Genomic DNA, 14,838 nt, shown 5'->3' with positions numbered 1-14,838 from the left:
TCCTCACACTTTTTTCATCTGGCTTGGTTTTTGCACTGCTATTTGATCTCACAGAGAGTGGAAGGGTTTATCCAGGAGCCTTCACACCCATTCAACACTCAGACATATTCCCTGCCACATGTTCCTTGCCCCAGATCAACATTGCGCTACCAACTTCACAGCATGCCCCAGAGATTGCTTGCAACCTTATTTCGACAAGTCTTCCATTTAGCAAAGGAAGGTTTGCATTCATTAAGCTCCGGCTTTCGTTGTTAATGTTTTTCAAATCTAACTGAACACACATGCACAGGGCTGGCTTTAAGCCCGGGCCACCCGGGTGACAACCCGGGGTGCTACATTAGCCCACCTACCACGCCAGCTCCGGGAAGTCTTTCGAGGGCTCCACAGAGCTGTAGTGATGGGTGAAGGTGTGCCAGGTGCCTCATTATAATGCAAGGTGCCCGCTCTCATGCTGGCACACCCAGCGCCAGCACTAGAGCGGGGTGATTTGTATTACAATCCAGCAGGGCTGTCAAACCAGCATGGGGCAGCCTTTGAAAGGTAGCCCCATGCTGGTTTGACAGCTGCACTCTATTGATGTGATTAACTCACCACTCCAGCATTAACTGGAGAGTCCAAATTTGAGTCTCCCCGCCCTCAGGGATCCAGGTGGGGGGTGACAGTGGAGGGGGTTGGGGGCCACAGAGTTTTGGTGTCTTCCCCCAGGGGCTGCCAAAGGTAACACTGGCCCTGCATGTGCATGTTCAATGGCAGCCTGAACCCGTGCGCTGTCCCCTTGTAATATTGTGTGAGATGTATTCTGCCAAGAGAGTAAGTGGAACCATATATGTTCTTGAATACTGCCTGCCTTGTAAAACAGGTGCAAGTTTGCCAGACCCAGACATGAACTATTTGTATAAGGACTTTGTTTCATGGTCTGAATCAACATCCAAGAGCAAATCCGGGAAAGTAGAATGCAGCCGCCCTGCAGAGCAGTGCAAGGGTGGCCTAGGGATGTTTCCATATCCTGCCTGCTTCAGAGAGCGAGGAACACGTATGGCCTGTTTTCTATTGGTGTTTGGGATTCTGAGTTCGATTCCATATCTAGAAGAAAGCCCAGGAAGAAGCCAGTGAAAGTAGAATGTGACCGTCTCCAGGTCATTGGTTGGCCTCCAGAGCTTTGAATGAATGGAATTCTGTCTGTTTCTGCTGTGATTCCACTGCGAGGCTACACACAGAGACATCCATGGTCAGGCTTGATGGGAAGTTGATCCACCGGCCAAGGATCAGTGATGGGCATTGGTGTAAATCATCAAAGTGAGTGAAGGTGAAAAGGTAAGGGCAGGTCATTTACATTTTTTTAGTTTTGTATTTTTCACATGGAGATCTTGGGTGAAGGAGATTATAATAAAATACGTGCCTGAAAAAAATAAACCAGTTTAAGGTTTAGGCAACCAATGCGAGAAATCGAGTAGAAGAGGGATCTTGATTTCGTGATTCATGGCATTACCATTGTTGGAAGAAATTACTGAACCTCATCCCACATATCAGATTCTCCACTATCCCACCCCACAGCTGCAATTTCATGTGCCCCCCTGGACTCTTAATGGATTGTCTGTGTTTACCCGTTCAACAATTGCTGCAGCTTTTCCTGACCTCCTCCCAAGAGTTCCACGTAAAAATGTCCCCTGACAAAAAAGTTGCTGTTTTTTGCGGAGACATAATTACATTGAACTTGCGGCGGACACACCTGCAACTCCTATTTTCTTTTTTTTTATTATGGGAGCAGGGGACATCCCCGCAACCCGCCCCCATACATAATGTCACCATATATAATGTTGCCAATGGCTCTTCCCAGTGACATTATGTATCGGGGCATTATTACCTAATACCCTCCAAACACCAGATACAAATAACTAATAATAATAATTGAATAATATTTATTATTGTTAATATTATCATTACTTGGTGATGAATATAGTGCTTCATCCCAGATTCCCTCACCTTTTAAGGGCTGTAATCGTTGGTGTCACTATTAGTTCCCACTTGTGGTACTGAATGTATCGACTTCAGGGCGATGAAGGGCAGAGTCAGCCCGGGCCGCTGTGTCGAACAAGTGAGCACATTGCTCTATAAACTGATATTCAGATCCTAGCAACTTTTTACCTGTTACAGAGAATGAAAGAACCAGCACCAAAATCTCCCTGCCAAAAATGTATGACGGTAAAATGGTGGTGCGGAATGTATTTGTTACCCTCCAATTCCATCTTTTTAGAAATACCTTTCTCATCGGATAGCCTGCAGGACAACGAGTTTAACCAAAGAAGCAGAATGTAATCTTTGTGAGTGAAAAGGTGAATCTAACAGGTGAATTTAAGAGTCTGCAACCTTTGTCTCACCAAATGGTTCGTACCACGTCTGCCAAGACTCGTTACCATTGACTCTGCTGGCTAGAAGTGATGGGAGTTGTAGTGCAAAACATCTGTGGAACCAAAGATTGCAGACCCCTGAAAGATGAAAGAGGACTGCTGAAGATCCCCTTAGTTTGAGCAGCAGTGTATTCTCTCTGCACCACTAGGGACAGAGCATCTTGCAGGACATGGTCTTCAGCTTGGGGCTACCAAGGATCAGGATGACAGACTGGGTTGGCGAGTAAAGGTAAATCACAATCAAGCACACACAGAACCATGGGCTTGTAGGAGGGAACATGTCTATGAACATCAGTATCTCTGCTACATAGAATGTGATGTAAAGGAGTAACAGCAGCGTTACAGTCTTAACAGCGCGCAGCCCAGCCTCACTGCGCGGCGTGCTTGAGGAAGAGGAACTCTGCACCATATGTTTGGCATGGGCACAGAGAGATTGTATAATGAGCCCATTTGAGATACTTACGAGTAGTAGGGGCACAGTGCATCCAATTATATTGCTGAACAATAGATAGTAAAGGTTAAGTTTGGGTACACCACCCACCAGAGTAATATTTCCAGTAAGGTCAGTGGTTGTGTTCCAACTAAGCTCTTTGTCCAAACTCCATGCTGCAGGAAGACTGATGACCAGGGACGTCAACACAGACCACACCAGTAGCCCGTGCACCACCTTGGCGACGTTCTGCTTCAACTTGATGAAGAACGGGCTAGTAAATATTAAGATCTGAATGCAATAAAAGACACAGAGGCAGACCGTGAACCAAAAGCTGGAGAATATGGGAAAGAAGATGAGAACATTGAACATGGAATAGATCCCATCAGAGAAGTACCCATCGCTCCACATAAATGTACAGAAGTCATTGATCGTCATGGTGCACAGGAAAACAACGTTGGACAGTCCCAGTGTGCAGACTACAAGGTCGCAAGCATTCATCCGAACTCCTGGGTCCCTGGCGTAGAAGTTCACGGCCACAATGAATATGTTCGTTATGATCCCAGTCACTGTGCTCATCCCAAGGATTGCCATTGACAAGACAGTGAAAAATGAGAGCATCCTGCGTGTCCGCTATTTGCTATCATTGAATATCTCAACGTCTTTAATAGCAATAGCCACTCAGTCTTAAGGTGAAATTATGCTTTTCCATAAGTGAGATGGACCGGATCATCAGTTCCAAAGATGTCACCTGAAATAAAGACAATATTGTTTAGCGTGAATTCTCCATCTTTTTACCAACGTGTGCATCACACTGTGCATATTCAATTATTGAGTGAACAGAGGGGTCGTTTTAACCAATGAAGACAGTTGATTTGCATACAACCAGTCTTCGACTATTTAATATTATAGGACATGTAACTCCTGTTATACCACAAGCAAAATCCTTATCAGCCTCTATTAGCACTTTGCCAGTATGACATAACTTTTTATATCACTCTGTCCCTATTTACTTAAATAGAAATGTGTTACACCTTGTACTACCGTGGGTACAATCTATCGGCCACCTGGTCAGATCACCTCCTTCCTCTCTTAGTGGGTGGACCTCTTTTCCTCCCTCCTGGCCTCGACCACTCAACGCCTCCTTCTTGGAGAATTCAACATCCATCTGGATGCTTCCTGTCCCTCCTCTGTACTCTTTTGTGACCTCTGAGACTCTCTCTCTCTTTCTATTCTCCCCTCTGGCCCAACTCACTCTGCATGGCACATTCTGAATGTTCTGATCTCCTCAGAACTCCCTCTCTATATCCCTCTGACCACTCCTCTCTCCTGGAGTGATCACTTTCTCCTTTCTTCCCATCTCTCCCTCTCTACCCCTCAGGCCAAGTCAACTCCAGCACTGCCACCTACCTTCTCGGTCATCCGGCCCATGAATTGTGTGTCAGTTGAGGCTTTTGCTGCCACTTTCTCTCCCCCTCCTCCACCTCCTGTTGACTCTCATCCTGATATCATCATTTCCAAACTCCACTCTGCTTTGTCTGATACTCTTGATGTTCTTGCCCCTGTCATGAGGATCCGCTTCAAGCCCAATGATAAGTGCAACTCTTGGTACGACTCTGACCTCGTCACCCTTATACGCAATTGTAGGGTGGCTGAGAGAAATGGCAGACATCTTGTGCATCCTCTGACAAACTGGCCTGCTGCCCGCTCCAAAGGCAATACCGTCTCTCTGTCTGCACTAAAAAGAGAGCCCACATTCAATCCCACGTCTCTGCAGCATCTAACTACTTGGCCAAACTCATTAAAACCTTCAAGGAGCTGGCCAATCCTGCTGCAGTCTTCACTTCTCCTGTCCCCTCTCAGGCCCTCTGCACAGCCTTTGCTTCCCATTTCATCTCTGAAACCCACGACATCCTGTCCACCCTCTGGTCTTCTCCTCCTCTTCCCTCTTCTCTCTACACCACCTGCTGACCCCCTGCACATGTCTCTCCTCCCTCTTTCTCTTCCTTTCCTCTGTTCTCCCAGATAAGATTTCTAGACAAGTCCGATCCATGAAAGTCTCATCAAAACAGGTCCTTCCCTGTTCATCCAAAACCATCAAGGACCATATTGACACCCTTGCTCTTGCCCTGGATGACTTCTGCTACCACTCCTTCACCACTGGAACCTCCCCCTCCCATCTGAAGCCCTGTCTTATTCACCCTTTTCTCAAGAAACCCACTGCCGATCCCTCCTGCCCAGCTATCACCCAATTTCTATCACTCCTTTCTTGGGCAAACTCCTGGAAAAGCTGGCCAACTCCCAGCTTAACCGGCACACTGACTATATTGGTTGTCTCCATGACCATCAGACTGGCTTCAGAGCAGCCAGAAGCAAGGAAACTGCTCTCCTGAACATCCGTGAAGACCTGCTCTCCAACCTTGATTCTAATCTCCCCTATGTCCTCATCCTACTCGATCTCTCTTCTGCCTTTTACACGGTCAACCATTCCATCCTGCTCAACCGCCTCCATGATAACTTGGGTATCACTGATCTGGCCCTGGCCTGGCTGACCTCTTTCCTCTCCAACCGACCCTCCCAGGTCCAACTTGGGTCCTTCATTTCCTCTATCTCACTCTCCACCTGTGGTGTTCCTCAGGGGTCTAACCTCTCTCCCTGGCCTTTCAACCAATACCTGGCACCCCTCGCCCACCGCATTGCTGCTCTCTGCTCAAACTTCCAGTGCTATGCGGATGACACTCGGCTCATTTTCAGGTTCCCCCCTGCCACCTCTTCTCCCTCTATCATCTCTGACTGTCTGTCTGCAATCCAGGAGTAGTGTGCCGCCAATGACCTCTGCCTTAATGCCAGTAAGACAGAGATCCTCCTCATCAGCACTCCTTCACCCTCCTTTCCCACCACTCTCTGGGTGGTCTCCATTTCCCCTCTCCCTGCTCCCACCGGTGAGGCTACGAACCTCTGGGTCATTTTCGACTCCATGCTTTCCTTTTCTCCACACATCTCTGATGTCTCTAAGAAGTCAAACTACCAACTGCACCTCCTCAGAGGTATTCTTCCCTTCCTCTCCTTCCCCCAGAAGCTCACTACCTCTAGAGCTCTGGTTCTCTCTAGGCCAGACTTCTGTAACAGCCTCTTTCTAAATCTGCCTGCTACTACTCTACACCCTCTGCAACTCATCCAGAACAGGACTGCGAGACTTGTCCTTGGCCTCCAACCCATGGATCGTATCTCTCCAGCCCTGACATCTCTCCATTGGCTCCCAGTGGCTGCAAGGATTAAGTTCAAAATCCTCTGCATTGTCCACAAGGACTTCTGGGGCATGGGTCCGCAATACCTTCAACTCTCCCTTTCGGAAATATCTTCCCACTCGAGTTCTTTCGCTCCTCCACCTCCAACTCCAACAAGGTCAGTCGCTTCTCCAAGCAACGCATTGGTGGTAGATTTCTTTCTTCGGCTAGGGCCTCACTCTGGATCAGCCTCCCCGCCTCTCTAAAACTTGAGGAGAACCATCTTAGGTTCCGGAAGCACCTCAAGACCTTCCTCTTTGCTTCTGCCTTTTCTCTTCCTCTCCCCTGCTGATCTGTCTATTTCTGCACTAGGCACCTAGCTACCCTCTGAATTAGGGCCCAGATCCCAGACCACCTAGCAGCATACCACCACTTCCTCCTGGAAGCTCCTGCACTTGGGTCTGTATCTGCAACCCTACAGTCCCCTTACGTGCACTTATTAGACACCCGTTGTCTGCGCTTAATTCTTGCACTTGCCACCTGCTGGCCGCACTACCTCTTTGTGTTTTGTTTTGATTACGTGTTCAGCACTTTCCTCTCAGCCCCTGCCCCTTGCATTCCCCCCCTTCTATCTCCCCAGTACTTGCGCGTTCTAAATATAATTGGGCCTAGTAAGATTGTTGTTTTTTCCTCTTGCCTCATCATGCCCTGAAACACTTGTGTATGGGCGCGATATAAATAAAATATCATATCATATCACTATTAACACCAAAAAGTGATGTATGGAAATTGAATTAATAATTTTTTTTACATCCACCAGGGGGCGCAGAAGCTCGGTCACCTGATCCAGCGTCTCCCTCCATCAGGCCGAATCAAACCTATTAAATCAATATAAATTATAATTTTCCAGAGCCCAATCCTACGTTCCTTTTTCCTTATCTCCGGGGCAGCTCCAGCTCTGGTTTCCCCGTGGTTCGCCTCCACCTTCAGCGTGGTCTCAGCCTGTAGCCACTTGCTGCTTCAGCGGCAGATGGGCCTCATATCTGCCTAGGCCCCGGTGTGGGCGTGTCTGACCGCCTCCTGCGGGGCCTGACCTGTTTCTCCAACCTGCTTCATCCTCTCAGCAGACCGTTCTCACTTCAGCAGCTTCCTTGACAGAAGAGGTCTGACCACCTCCAGCGACGCCTGGACTGCTTCCCCAGCCCTCTTCATCCCATCTCCGGACCATTCTCAATGCAGCTGCCTCCTTCACTTGTGCGGGACGCTGTGTGGCCCAGCACTGTGTCACCGGTACCCCCTATTTCCTTGGGGATGCGTGGCTGCATTGACTGTCCCCTCGGGGTCTGCTCCAGCTCTGCCCCTGCTGTGGGGTGGCCCTGCTTGGACCTGCTCCATCTCCCCTGATGGGCGGCCCGACCCACATTGCCTCCAGCGGACTGCTACTGCACCTCCTCCGGACTGTCTGCGCGACCCTCCCTGGGTCTGTTCCTGCTCTGCTTCTGCCACAGGGTACCCTGCTTGGCCCAGCTCAGTTTCTCCTGTGGGGTAGCCCACTCCTTCTTGTCTCCTGTGGCCTTCCTCCTCTGGACTGGTCATGCCACCCTTTTCTCACCCGGGTCACGCTCCTGCCCTCCAGCTCCTGTTTCCTCTGTGGCATGCTCCTTGCTGTTGCCTCTGCCTCCCCAATGGTGCCTGTGCCTCTGCGCACCCACTCCGTCCTGGATCTCCTCTGACCACGGCGCTGCTCCAACTGCTCTTGACTTCCACCACCGTATCCTGCGGCCTGACCCCCAGTGGCTGGACCTCCGCTTCCCCTTTCACTGTGCTTACCCGACTCCTGCGACCTGCTTCCTCACGGGTGCTCGTGTCGACCTGGGCTGTGGCGCAGCTTCTCTGGCCTTCACTGCCCTCAGCTGCTGGTGCAAAAGCAGAGGACAAATCCTGCTGCATCTGACCACACTGTGCCTTCTCCACCCTGGCCTGGCTGCCTTCTGCTATCTGCCTCTACATTGCCTGGCCCGGCTGGCATCTGTACACCTTGGGCCCTTTCCACCCAGGGCAGCCCGCCACCTGCACACTGCCTTTGTACCTGACCTGCCCACTTCCTGCTACCCCCTCTGCACTTGCCTTGCCTGGCTGGCATCTGGACACCTTGGGCCCTCTCCACCCTGGCCAGCCCGCTTACTGCAGACTGCCTCTGTACCAGCCTGGTTCTTGCTGGCCTCTCATCTTTGCATCTGAACCTTCCTGAGTCCTCCCCACCCTGGGCCTGCTCACCCCCTGTTGCCTGCCTCTACTCTTGCCTTGGACCCGCTGACCTGCCACCTGTGTTCACCTATCCGAGTTCTTCTGACTGTACTCTCCTGAAGCTGACCTTACCCTGGCTGCGTTCTCCTGCCTGTGTTCTCCTACAGTTTTCTCCTGAAATCTCCTGCTGCATTTAGTCCCCATTTGAACCCCTCCACCTGGAGTCTTCCCGCCTACTCCAGCCCCCTCTGCCTGGCTCCAGCTGGCCCCCATCTGTATTCTCTGACTACTAGCCTCCACTACCTCTGGGCACTTCTCCGTCTTCCTCAGTGACCTGTCCCCTCTACACCTGGTTCCTGCGAGTTCCCATCTGTGTTCTCTGACTACTAGCACCCACAGCCTCTGCGCACTTCTCCGTCTTCCCCAGTGACCTGTCCCCTGCAGCCTTCTCTATTCTGTGGCTGCCCTTCACCTTTGACCAGCCAGCACTGTCACCCCTTCCCTGACCCCCACCTAGTCTTGCTCCCACCTCCAACTCTCCCTCAGCCTCCTCCCTGACCTCACCCAACTCCCCAGTGAATATCTTCCCTGCTCTTCTCTCTACCCTGTCCTTGTCGCTCCATCACTCCACTCTCTCCTTCACTCATCAGACTCCCCCATTTGTTACCCCCTCCTTTCCTCTCTATCCATCCCCTTCTCCTCCCCCCCGACATGCGCGGTCCCCCTCTTCACTCTCCTCTACCTCCCTCGCCCCTCTCTCCACCCCCTCTTTCCACCTGCGCTCCTTGCCCCTTCTCATCTCCCTCTCCTTCATCCTCATGGCCACACCCTTCCTCAACCCTTCCCCCGCCCACATCATCCCCCTTCCTCATCCTCCTAACCTCATCTACCCCCATATCCTTGAACCCTCCAGCTTTATCAATATTGCCCCCTGGAACACTAGATCCATATGCAACAAGACTGCTGCCCCGTCTGATCCACTCCCCACCCTCTTATTTCCAAAATCTACCCTCTTCTTATTCCTTACCTCACCTCCTTTTTCAACATCTGCCTCTCCTCTACCTCCTTCCTTTCTGCTTTCAAACACGCTACTATCATCCCTATTCTGAAAAAAACCCTCTGCTAATCCCCTCCTTGACTCCAACTTTCACCCTATCTCTCTTTTTCCATTCCTTTCTAAGCTCCTCGAACGCTTGGTCTACTCTCAACTGTCAACTTTTGTCTCCAATCTCTCTCTTCTCCCCCCTTCTCAATCTGGGTTCCGCCCTAAGCACTTCTCTGAAACTGCCCTCACCTCTGTTCTCAACTCCCTCCTTACCACTCACTACTCTAAGCAATCCTCTGTCCTCGTCCTCCTTGACCTCTCTGCTGCCTTTGGTACCGTTGATCACCCCTTACTCCTCAACACTCGTTCTTCCTTTTTGTTTCAAAGGCTCTGTTCTTGATTGGCTCTCTTCCTACCTCTCCAACCGTTCATTCTCTCTCTTTTGGGTTGGTCGCACCTCCCCTACTCTCCCCTTGGACTTTGGTGTCCCCCAAGGTTCTGTACTAGGCCCTTTCCTTTTCTCTCTTTACACTGACCTCCTTGCCCCATCATCTCTTCTTTCAGTATCTCTCACAATTTCTTTGCTGACGACACCCAGCTCTTCCTATCTTTCTCATCTTTCACACCTGACATCCACCGCAATCTTGCTCAGGGGTGGACTGGGAACCAAAATAGGCCCTGGAAATAATGTTCAAAGTGGCCCCATGTTACACATTTTCAGCAAGCCTAACCCTTTTCCTATAAGAAAAATCAAAAATAAAATAGGTTACCACATAAAAAAGGTCCAGAGTGCAGAGGCCTACCAGGAAATTTCCAGAGTTCCCCCATAGGCCAGCCCACCCCTGGTCTGGAGGCACAAGAATTCCAATTCTCCTTATCATAGGAGAAAAAATGACACAAATATTTCCAAACAAAATGCTTTTGTGCATTTGTATCTTCAGAGGATTACAATGGTGTAAGCACGCTTCTTATGCAAGACCTTGAGAAAATGCATGCATGCGGTGTTGGGGGGAATCTGGGTTTCCCCTGTTTAGTCAGAGAAAACCACCCGTGGCGTCGCTCGCGCTCCTCCAATCAGATGAATTCACATCGCTTGCTATTGTTATTTATACGTCAGTGGCAAAAACGCTGCATCAGGACAAGCATGAATGACCCACCATGACATGCTTATGAAAGTCCTCTGTGTTCCTTCATATTTTCGCCACCTACACGTTCATGTTACTGGTCATACATTTCACACTCCCTCACAATGTCATTTGGCAGCAAAGGTTAAGGAAACTCTAAAAACAACTCAAAGAAAACATGAGCATTAAAAAATCCCTGCTGACCTTGCAGCAATAGCATCACAGGCTTTTCAGAAAGTTCGGTCAAAGGGCATAACGTAAACAGCTATATAACACACAAACACACTCGCAGCCATCACTGCAGCAGAAGCGGGAGAATTATCACATTTAGCTGCATATACATTCCTGATACTATTATTATGATTATTGTTAGTATTATTTTACTATTATCATCATTTTTAGTGTAGGCTGTTATAAAGCCGAAACTATTGCATCGGAGTACAGATAGGGAGAAATGACATATGAGGAGGGGCACATGGCATGTAGGTGTTGTTCGGTTATTTGCCCACCCAGTGACTGCCCATGGCTATGCCAATCCCTATGGCCATTCCCACCCAGTTCCTACCCCTCCCCGCCCAAAACACTTCCTCATGGGAACTCTTTGAGCTCGCTTTGATCAAGCCTTCCCATCAAACTTTCCACTGGTAGTGCCTGCTATGGGTTTTTTCAAAGCAGTCTTCTGAGTGTTGATGACTTAATTAGAGTTGTAAGTGCTACTGGTGTAATACACATTTCTTAACCACGTTTACCCTCAGCCACTCGATTTATAAGCACTAAATATAAGGTCCTTCACTGTAGTTTTGTTAAAAACAAGCATTGGCAAAGCCAGTGGTTTTGGCTTCTGTTAGTATTAGGCATTTGCCAGGCACTGCTATTAGATGCCCTGGTGCCATTTTGCACCTGCTACCATACATGGCCAGGTAATAAAACCACGGCAGTGACTGGCAAGTGCTCTTCCCATGCCTACTACAAAAGCCCGAACTGTTGGCAAGGCCAATGCTTGTTATTATTATTATTCAGTTGCGGCTAGTGGAGTGTCAAAGTAGATGGGCGTACATATTTTCTCTGAATTTGCATGAACGAGTGCAGCAAGTGAGCCCAACCAATTTACAGCGATTCCAAGGGAGGGTTTCCTGTGAGAAATGTTTTTAAAATAATGTGTTAAAATGGTGCATTTTTGCAGGGGAAACCCAGGGCTTCACCCACTTCTCACATGTTCACAACTCCCAATCAAGAATAGATTACTTTTGGGCATCTACGGGCCTGGTGGGGAAGGTGGGCAGTATTGAATTAGCACCAATCGCCCTTTCGATCACGACCCGATAACGGCAACATTTAACATACACAGGACACAGGGAGGGATCTGGACATGGAAATTCCCAACAGACATACCACAAGACAGCCTTATAGTGGAGACAATAAAAGATATGATCGAACACCACTTCTCCAAATACGACAAAGGCGCAACCCCACAGAATAATGTATCGGACGCTTTCAAAGCGGTATTACGGGGTGTCCTCATAGTGATACAAGCACGAAGGGACAAACAGCGGAACAGATGGGAGGAAGAAATAGAGGTGAAACTAAAAGGACTACAAAACGAGGTAACAAATAACCCCAGTAGGAAAGGGAAACTAGCCCTGAAACACATACAAGGCCAGCTAGGAATGATGCAATGCGAAAAGGCAGAAAAAGCGCTCCTACGACTAAAACATAAATAAGGGGCAGAAGACAGCTATACTAAAATAAAAAGACAAACATGGCCAAATAAAGAAATCTAATGAGGAGATGGGGGAAATACTGAGGCACTATTACCAGACCCTATACAAATCAGACGAACCAAGATAAGATAGGTGGAAGGAATACTTGGGGAAAACTCACTCTCCCCCAGATCACAAATGCAGATCAAAAGATACTGGACAGGGACAAACAGGTTGAGGAAGCCCTCAGTGCAATCAAAAAACAAACAAAGCACCGGGCCAGACGGATACCCAGATGTTTTCTATAAAATGTGCCAAGATGTGCTAGCCCCAAAACTAACAAACCTGTTCAACAGCTTCAGGATCAAAGGCAATATAATCAGTTCCATGAATGAAGCTAAACTGGTGGTCTTCCCCCAAACCGGGAAAAGACCCATCACTTCCGGGATCACACCGACCGATAGCCATAATTAATTTACACGCAAAACTATACATGAAAATTCTGGCAGAGAGACTTACACGGCTGCTCCTGACGCTAATAGTTCCAGACCAATCGGGTTTCATATCCACAAGACAAACCGCGGTCAACACTCGCAGGCTGAGCCACCTAATAGAGAAAGTAGAACAAACCCACATCCCAGCCATACGTGTGTCCCTATACGAGCAGAAAGCTTTTGACAGGGTGGAGTGGACACAACTCTTCCACACCATGAAAAACATGGGATTCTGGGCGAATTATCTGCAAATGATCAAAGCCCACTACAACACACCTTCGTTGTGGATAGCCCTGAATGGAACCCTGACGAGACAAGTAATCCAGAGCAGAGGCACCAAACAGAGATGCACACTCTTAACCTTACTATATGCCATATTCTTGGAGACGCTCCTGATTCGGATTCGTGAAGCCCGACAAGTGAAGGGTATAGTGATGGGTTGGGGCAAACACAAAACCATGGAGTTCACGGATGAAATGCTAATAGCATTGACGACCCCCGAACTTTCACTCCCGGTGCTGATAAATAAACTACACCAATTTGGCTCCAGCTCCAGACTAAAAATAAATAAACAAAAGTCACACATATTAAACCTAACAGAGAACCCTGCGATAGTTGACAGGCTTGCCCGAACCACCCAATTGAACAATGCCCCAGAAGGGATTACATACCTAGGGATCAAACTAACATCCTCAGTTGAACAGATGTATAACGCCAACTATCCGAATCTCCTGGCAAATCTAAAAGCAGACCTAGAGAGGTAGAATTCCCTCAGCATCATCTGGTGGGGGAGACTGGCCGTTATAAAAATATCAGTTTTACCGAAACTGTTCTACTATTTTCAAACGCTGCCAGTGAAGATCCCTAGATTGTTCTTTAGGTCACTGAACAAATTAGTGAGCACCTGCATATGGAAACACAAACCCCCTTGAATTGCTATGTCTACATTAACAGCACAGAAAAGCCAAGGTGGACTAGCTTTCCCTCACCTCCGGAGATATTACAAGGCAGCAGAATTGAGAGTAATAAAGGAATGGGTGGCGCAATCTCCCCAACACATCTGGGCCAGACATCTGGGCCAGACAAGATAAGGCGGTGGCGGGTTCCCCCCTCTCAAACCTACTATGGCTAAACAAATAGTACAGACATCCCAATACCAAGATAAGCGAGGTCATGGAGGCGGGGATCAAGGCCTGGGACTCAGCGGTCAAAAGAGGGGCCCTGACGTAATTCCCATCACCCTTTAACCCGATGTTCGGGAACCCGGACTTTCAACCGCGGATGGAATGGGACACATAAACCAACTGGATGCAAGCAGGATGTTGCAAGATAAGAGATATGTACAGGGGCCAATCTATAATGACATACCAAGAATGCAAACAGACACTGGGAATAGCGGCCAAGGAAGAATTTTAATATACCCAACTAAAACATTGGATCACCCCGCCCCCCATTAAAGAAGCAGCCACAAGACAGCTGACGCCGTTCGATACCTACATGACTACAGACACAGGTTCCAAGAAGATAATCTCTACAAACTCCTGAACGACCAAGGAGAAGAAATACAATGGAACTATATGAAACGTTTGGAAAGAGGTTTGGGCAAACTCATCACGGGAAAACAATGTGAATACGTATGGGGCATAATCCCCAAACTAATGCGCTCAATTCAGGTGAGAGAAATGTGGCAGAAAGTTATACCACAATGACATTACACCCCCGAGAGACTCCACGTAACGTACCCGTCCACCAACGATTCATGCTGGCGCGGATGCCTCCCGAAAGGGAACTGGAAGCATATATGGTGGAGCTGCCCGAGCCTCCAGCAGTTTTGGGGGGAAGTGATATCCCGGGAGGTAAAATGATGCAGGGAACAGACCAACTTCGGGACAGGGTATGGATGGCAGGAATGTGGGAACCAGGTCAGGGCTCCCACATGAAAATTCAAAAGAGCGGAGTGATGACCTTGGTGATAGCGGCATGGCTGACGATAGCCCAACAATGGAAACAAAAAACCCGCCCACGATGACTGGATGCAAAAAGTATGGTGATTTTGTCTCACTGGAATGGATGACATATAAACTTCAAGGATCACCCGAAACCTTTCGCAAAGACTGGGGCCACGTCCTAACCTACTTACAAAGTGACTATATGCTACAGTGA

General features: G+C 48.7%; 1 protein-coding gene across 1 annotated transcript; it reads right to left on the bottom strand.

Annotated features, from left to right (window-relative positions):
* Positions 1-2,553: 2,553 nt before the first annotated feature.
* On the bottom strand, positions 2,554-3,459 carry LOC138579993 (taste receptor type 2 member 40-like). The gene has a single exon (XM_069650224.1). It carries the CDS (start codon positions 3,457-3,459, stop codon positions 2,554-2,556), a length of 906 nt encoding a protein of 301 aa, XP_069506325.1.
* Between the last annotated feature and the right edge of the window lie 11,379 nt (positions 3,460-14,838).

The sequence above is a fragment of the Ambystoma mexicanum genome, chromosome 3p (assembly GCF_040938575.1).
Source record: "Ambystoma mexicanum isolate Mex_15411 chromosome 3p, UKY_AmexF1_1, whole genome shotgun sequence".
NCBI classification, from domain to species: Eukaryota; Metazoa; Chordata; class Amphibia; order Caudata; family Ambystomatidae; genus Ambystoma; species Ambystoma mexicanum.
Note: the sequence above shows the minus strand (reverse complement) of the source record. Positions and strands in the feature narration are given on the sequence as shown.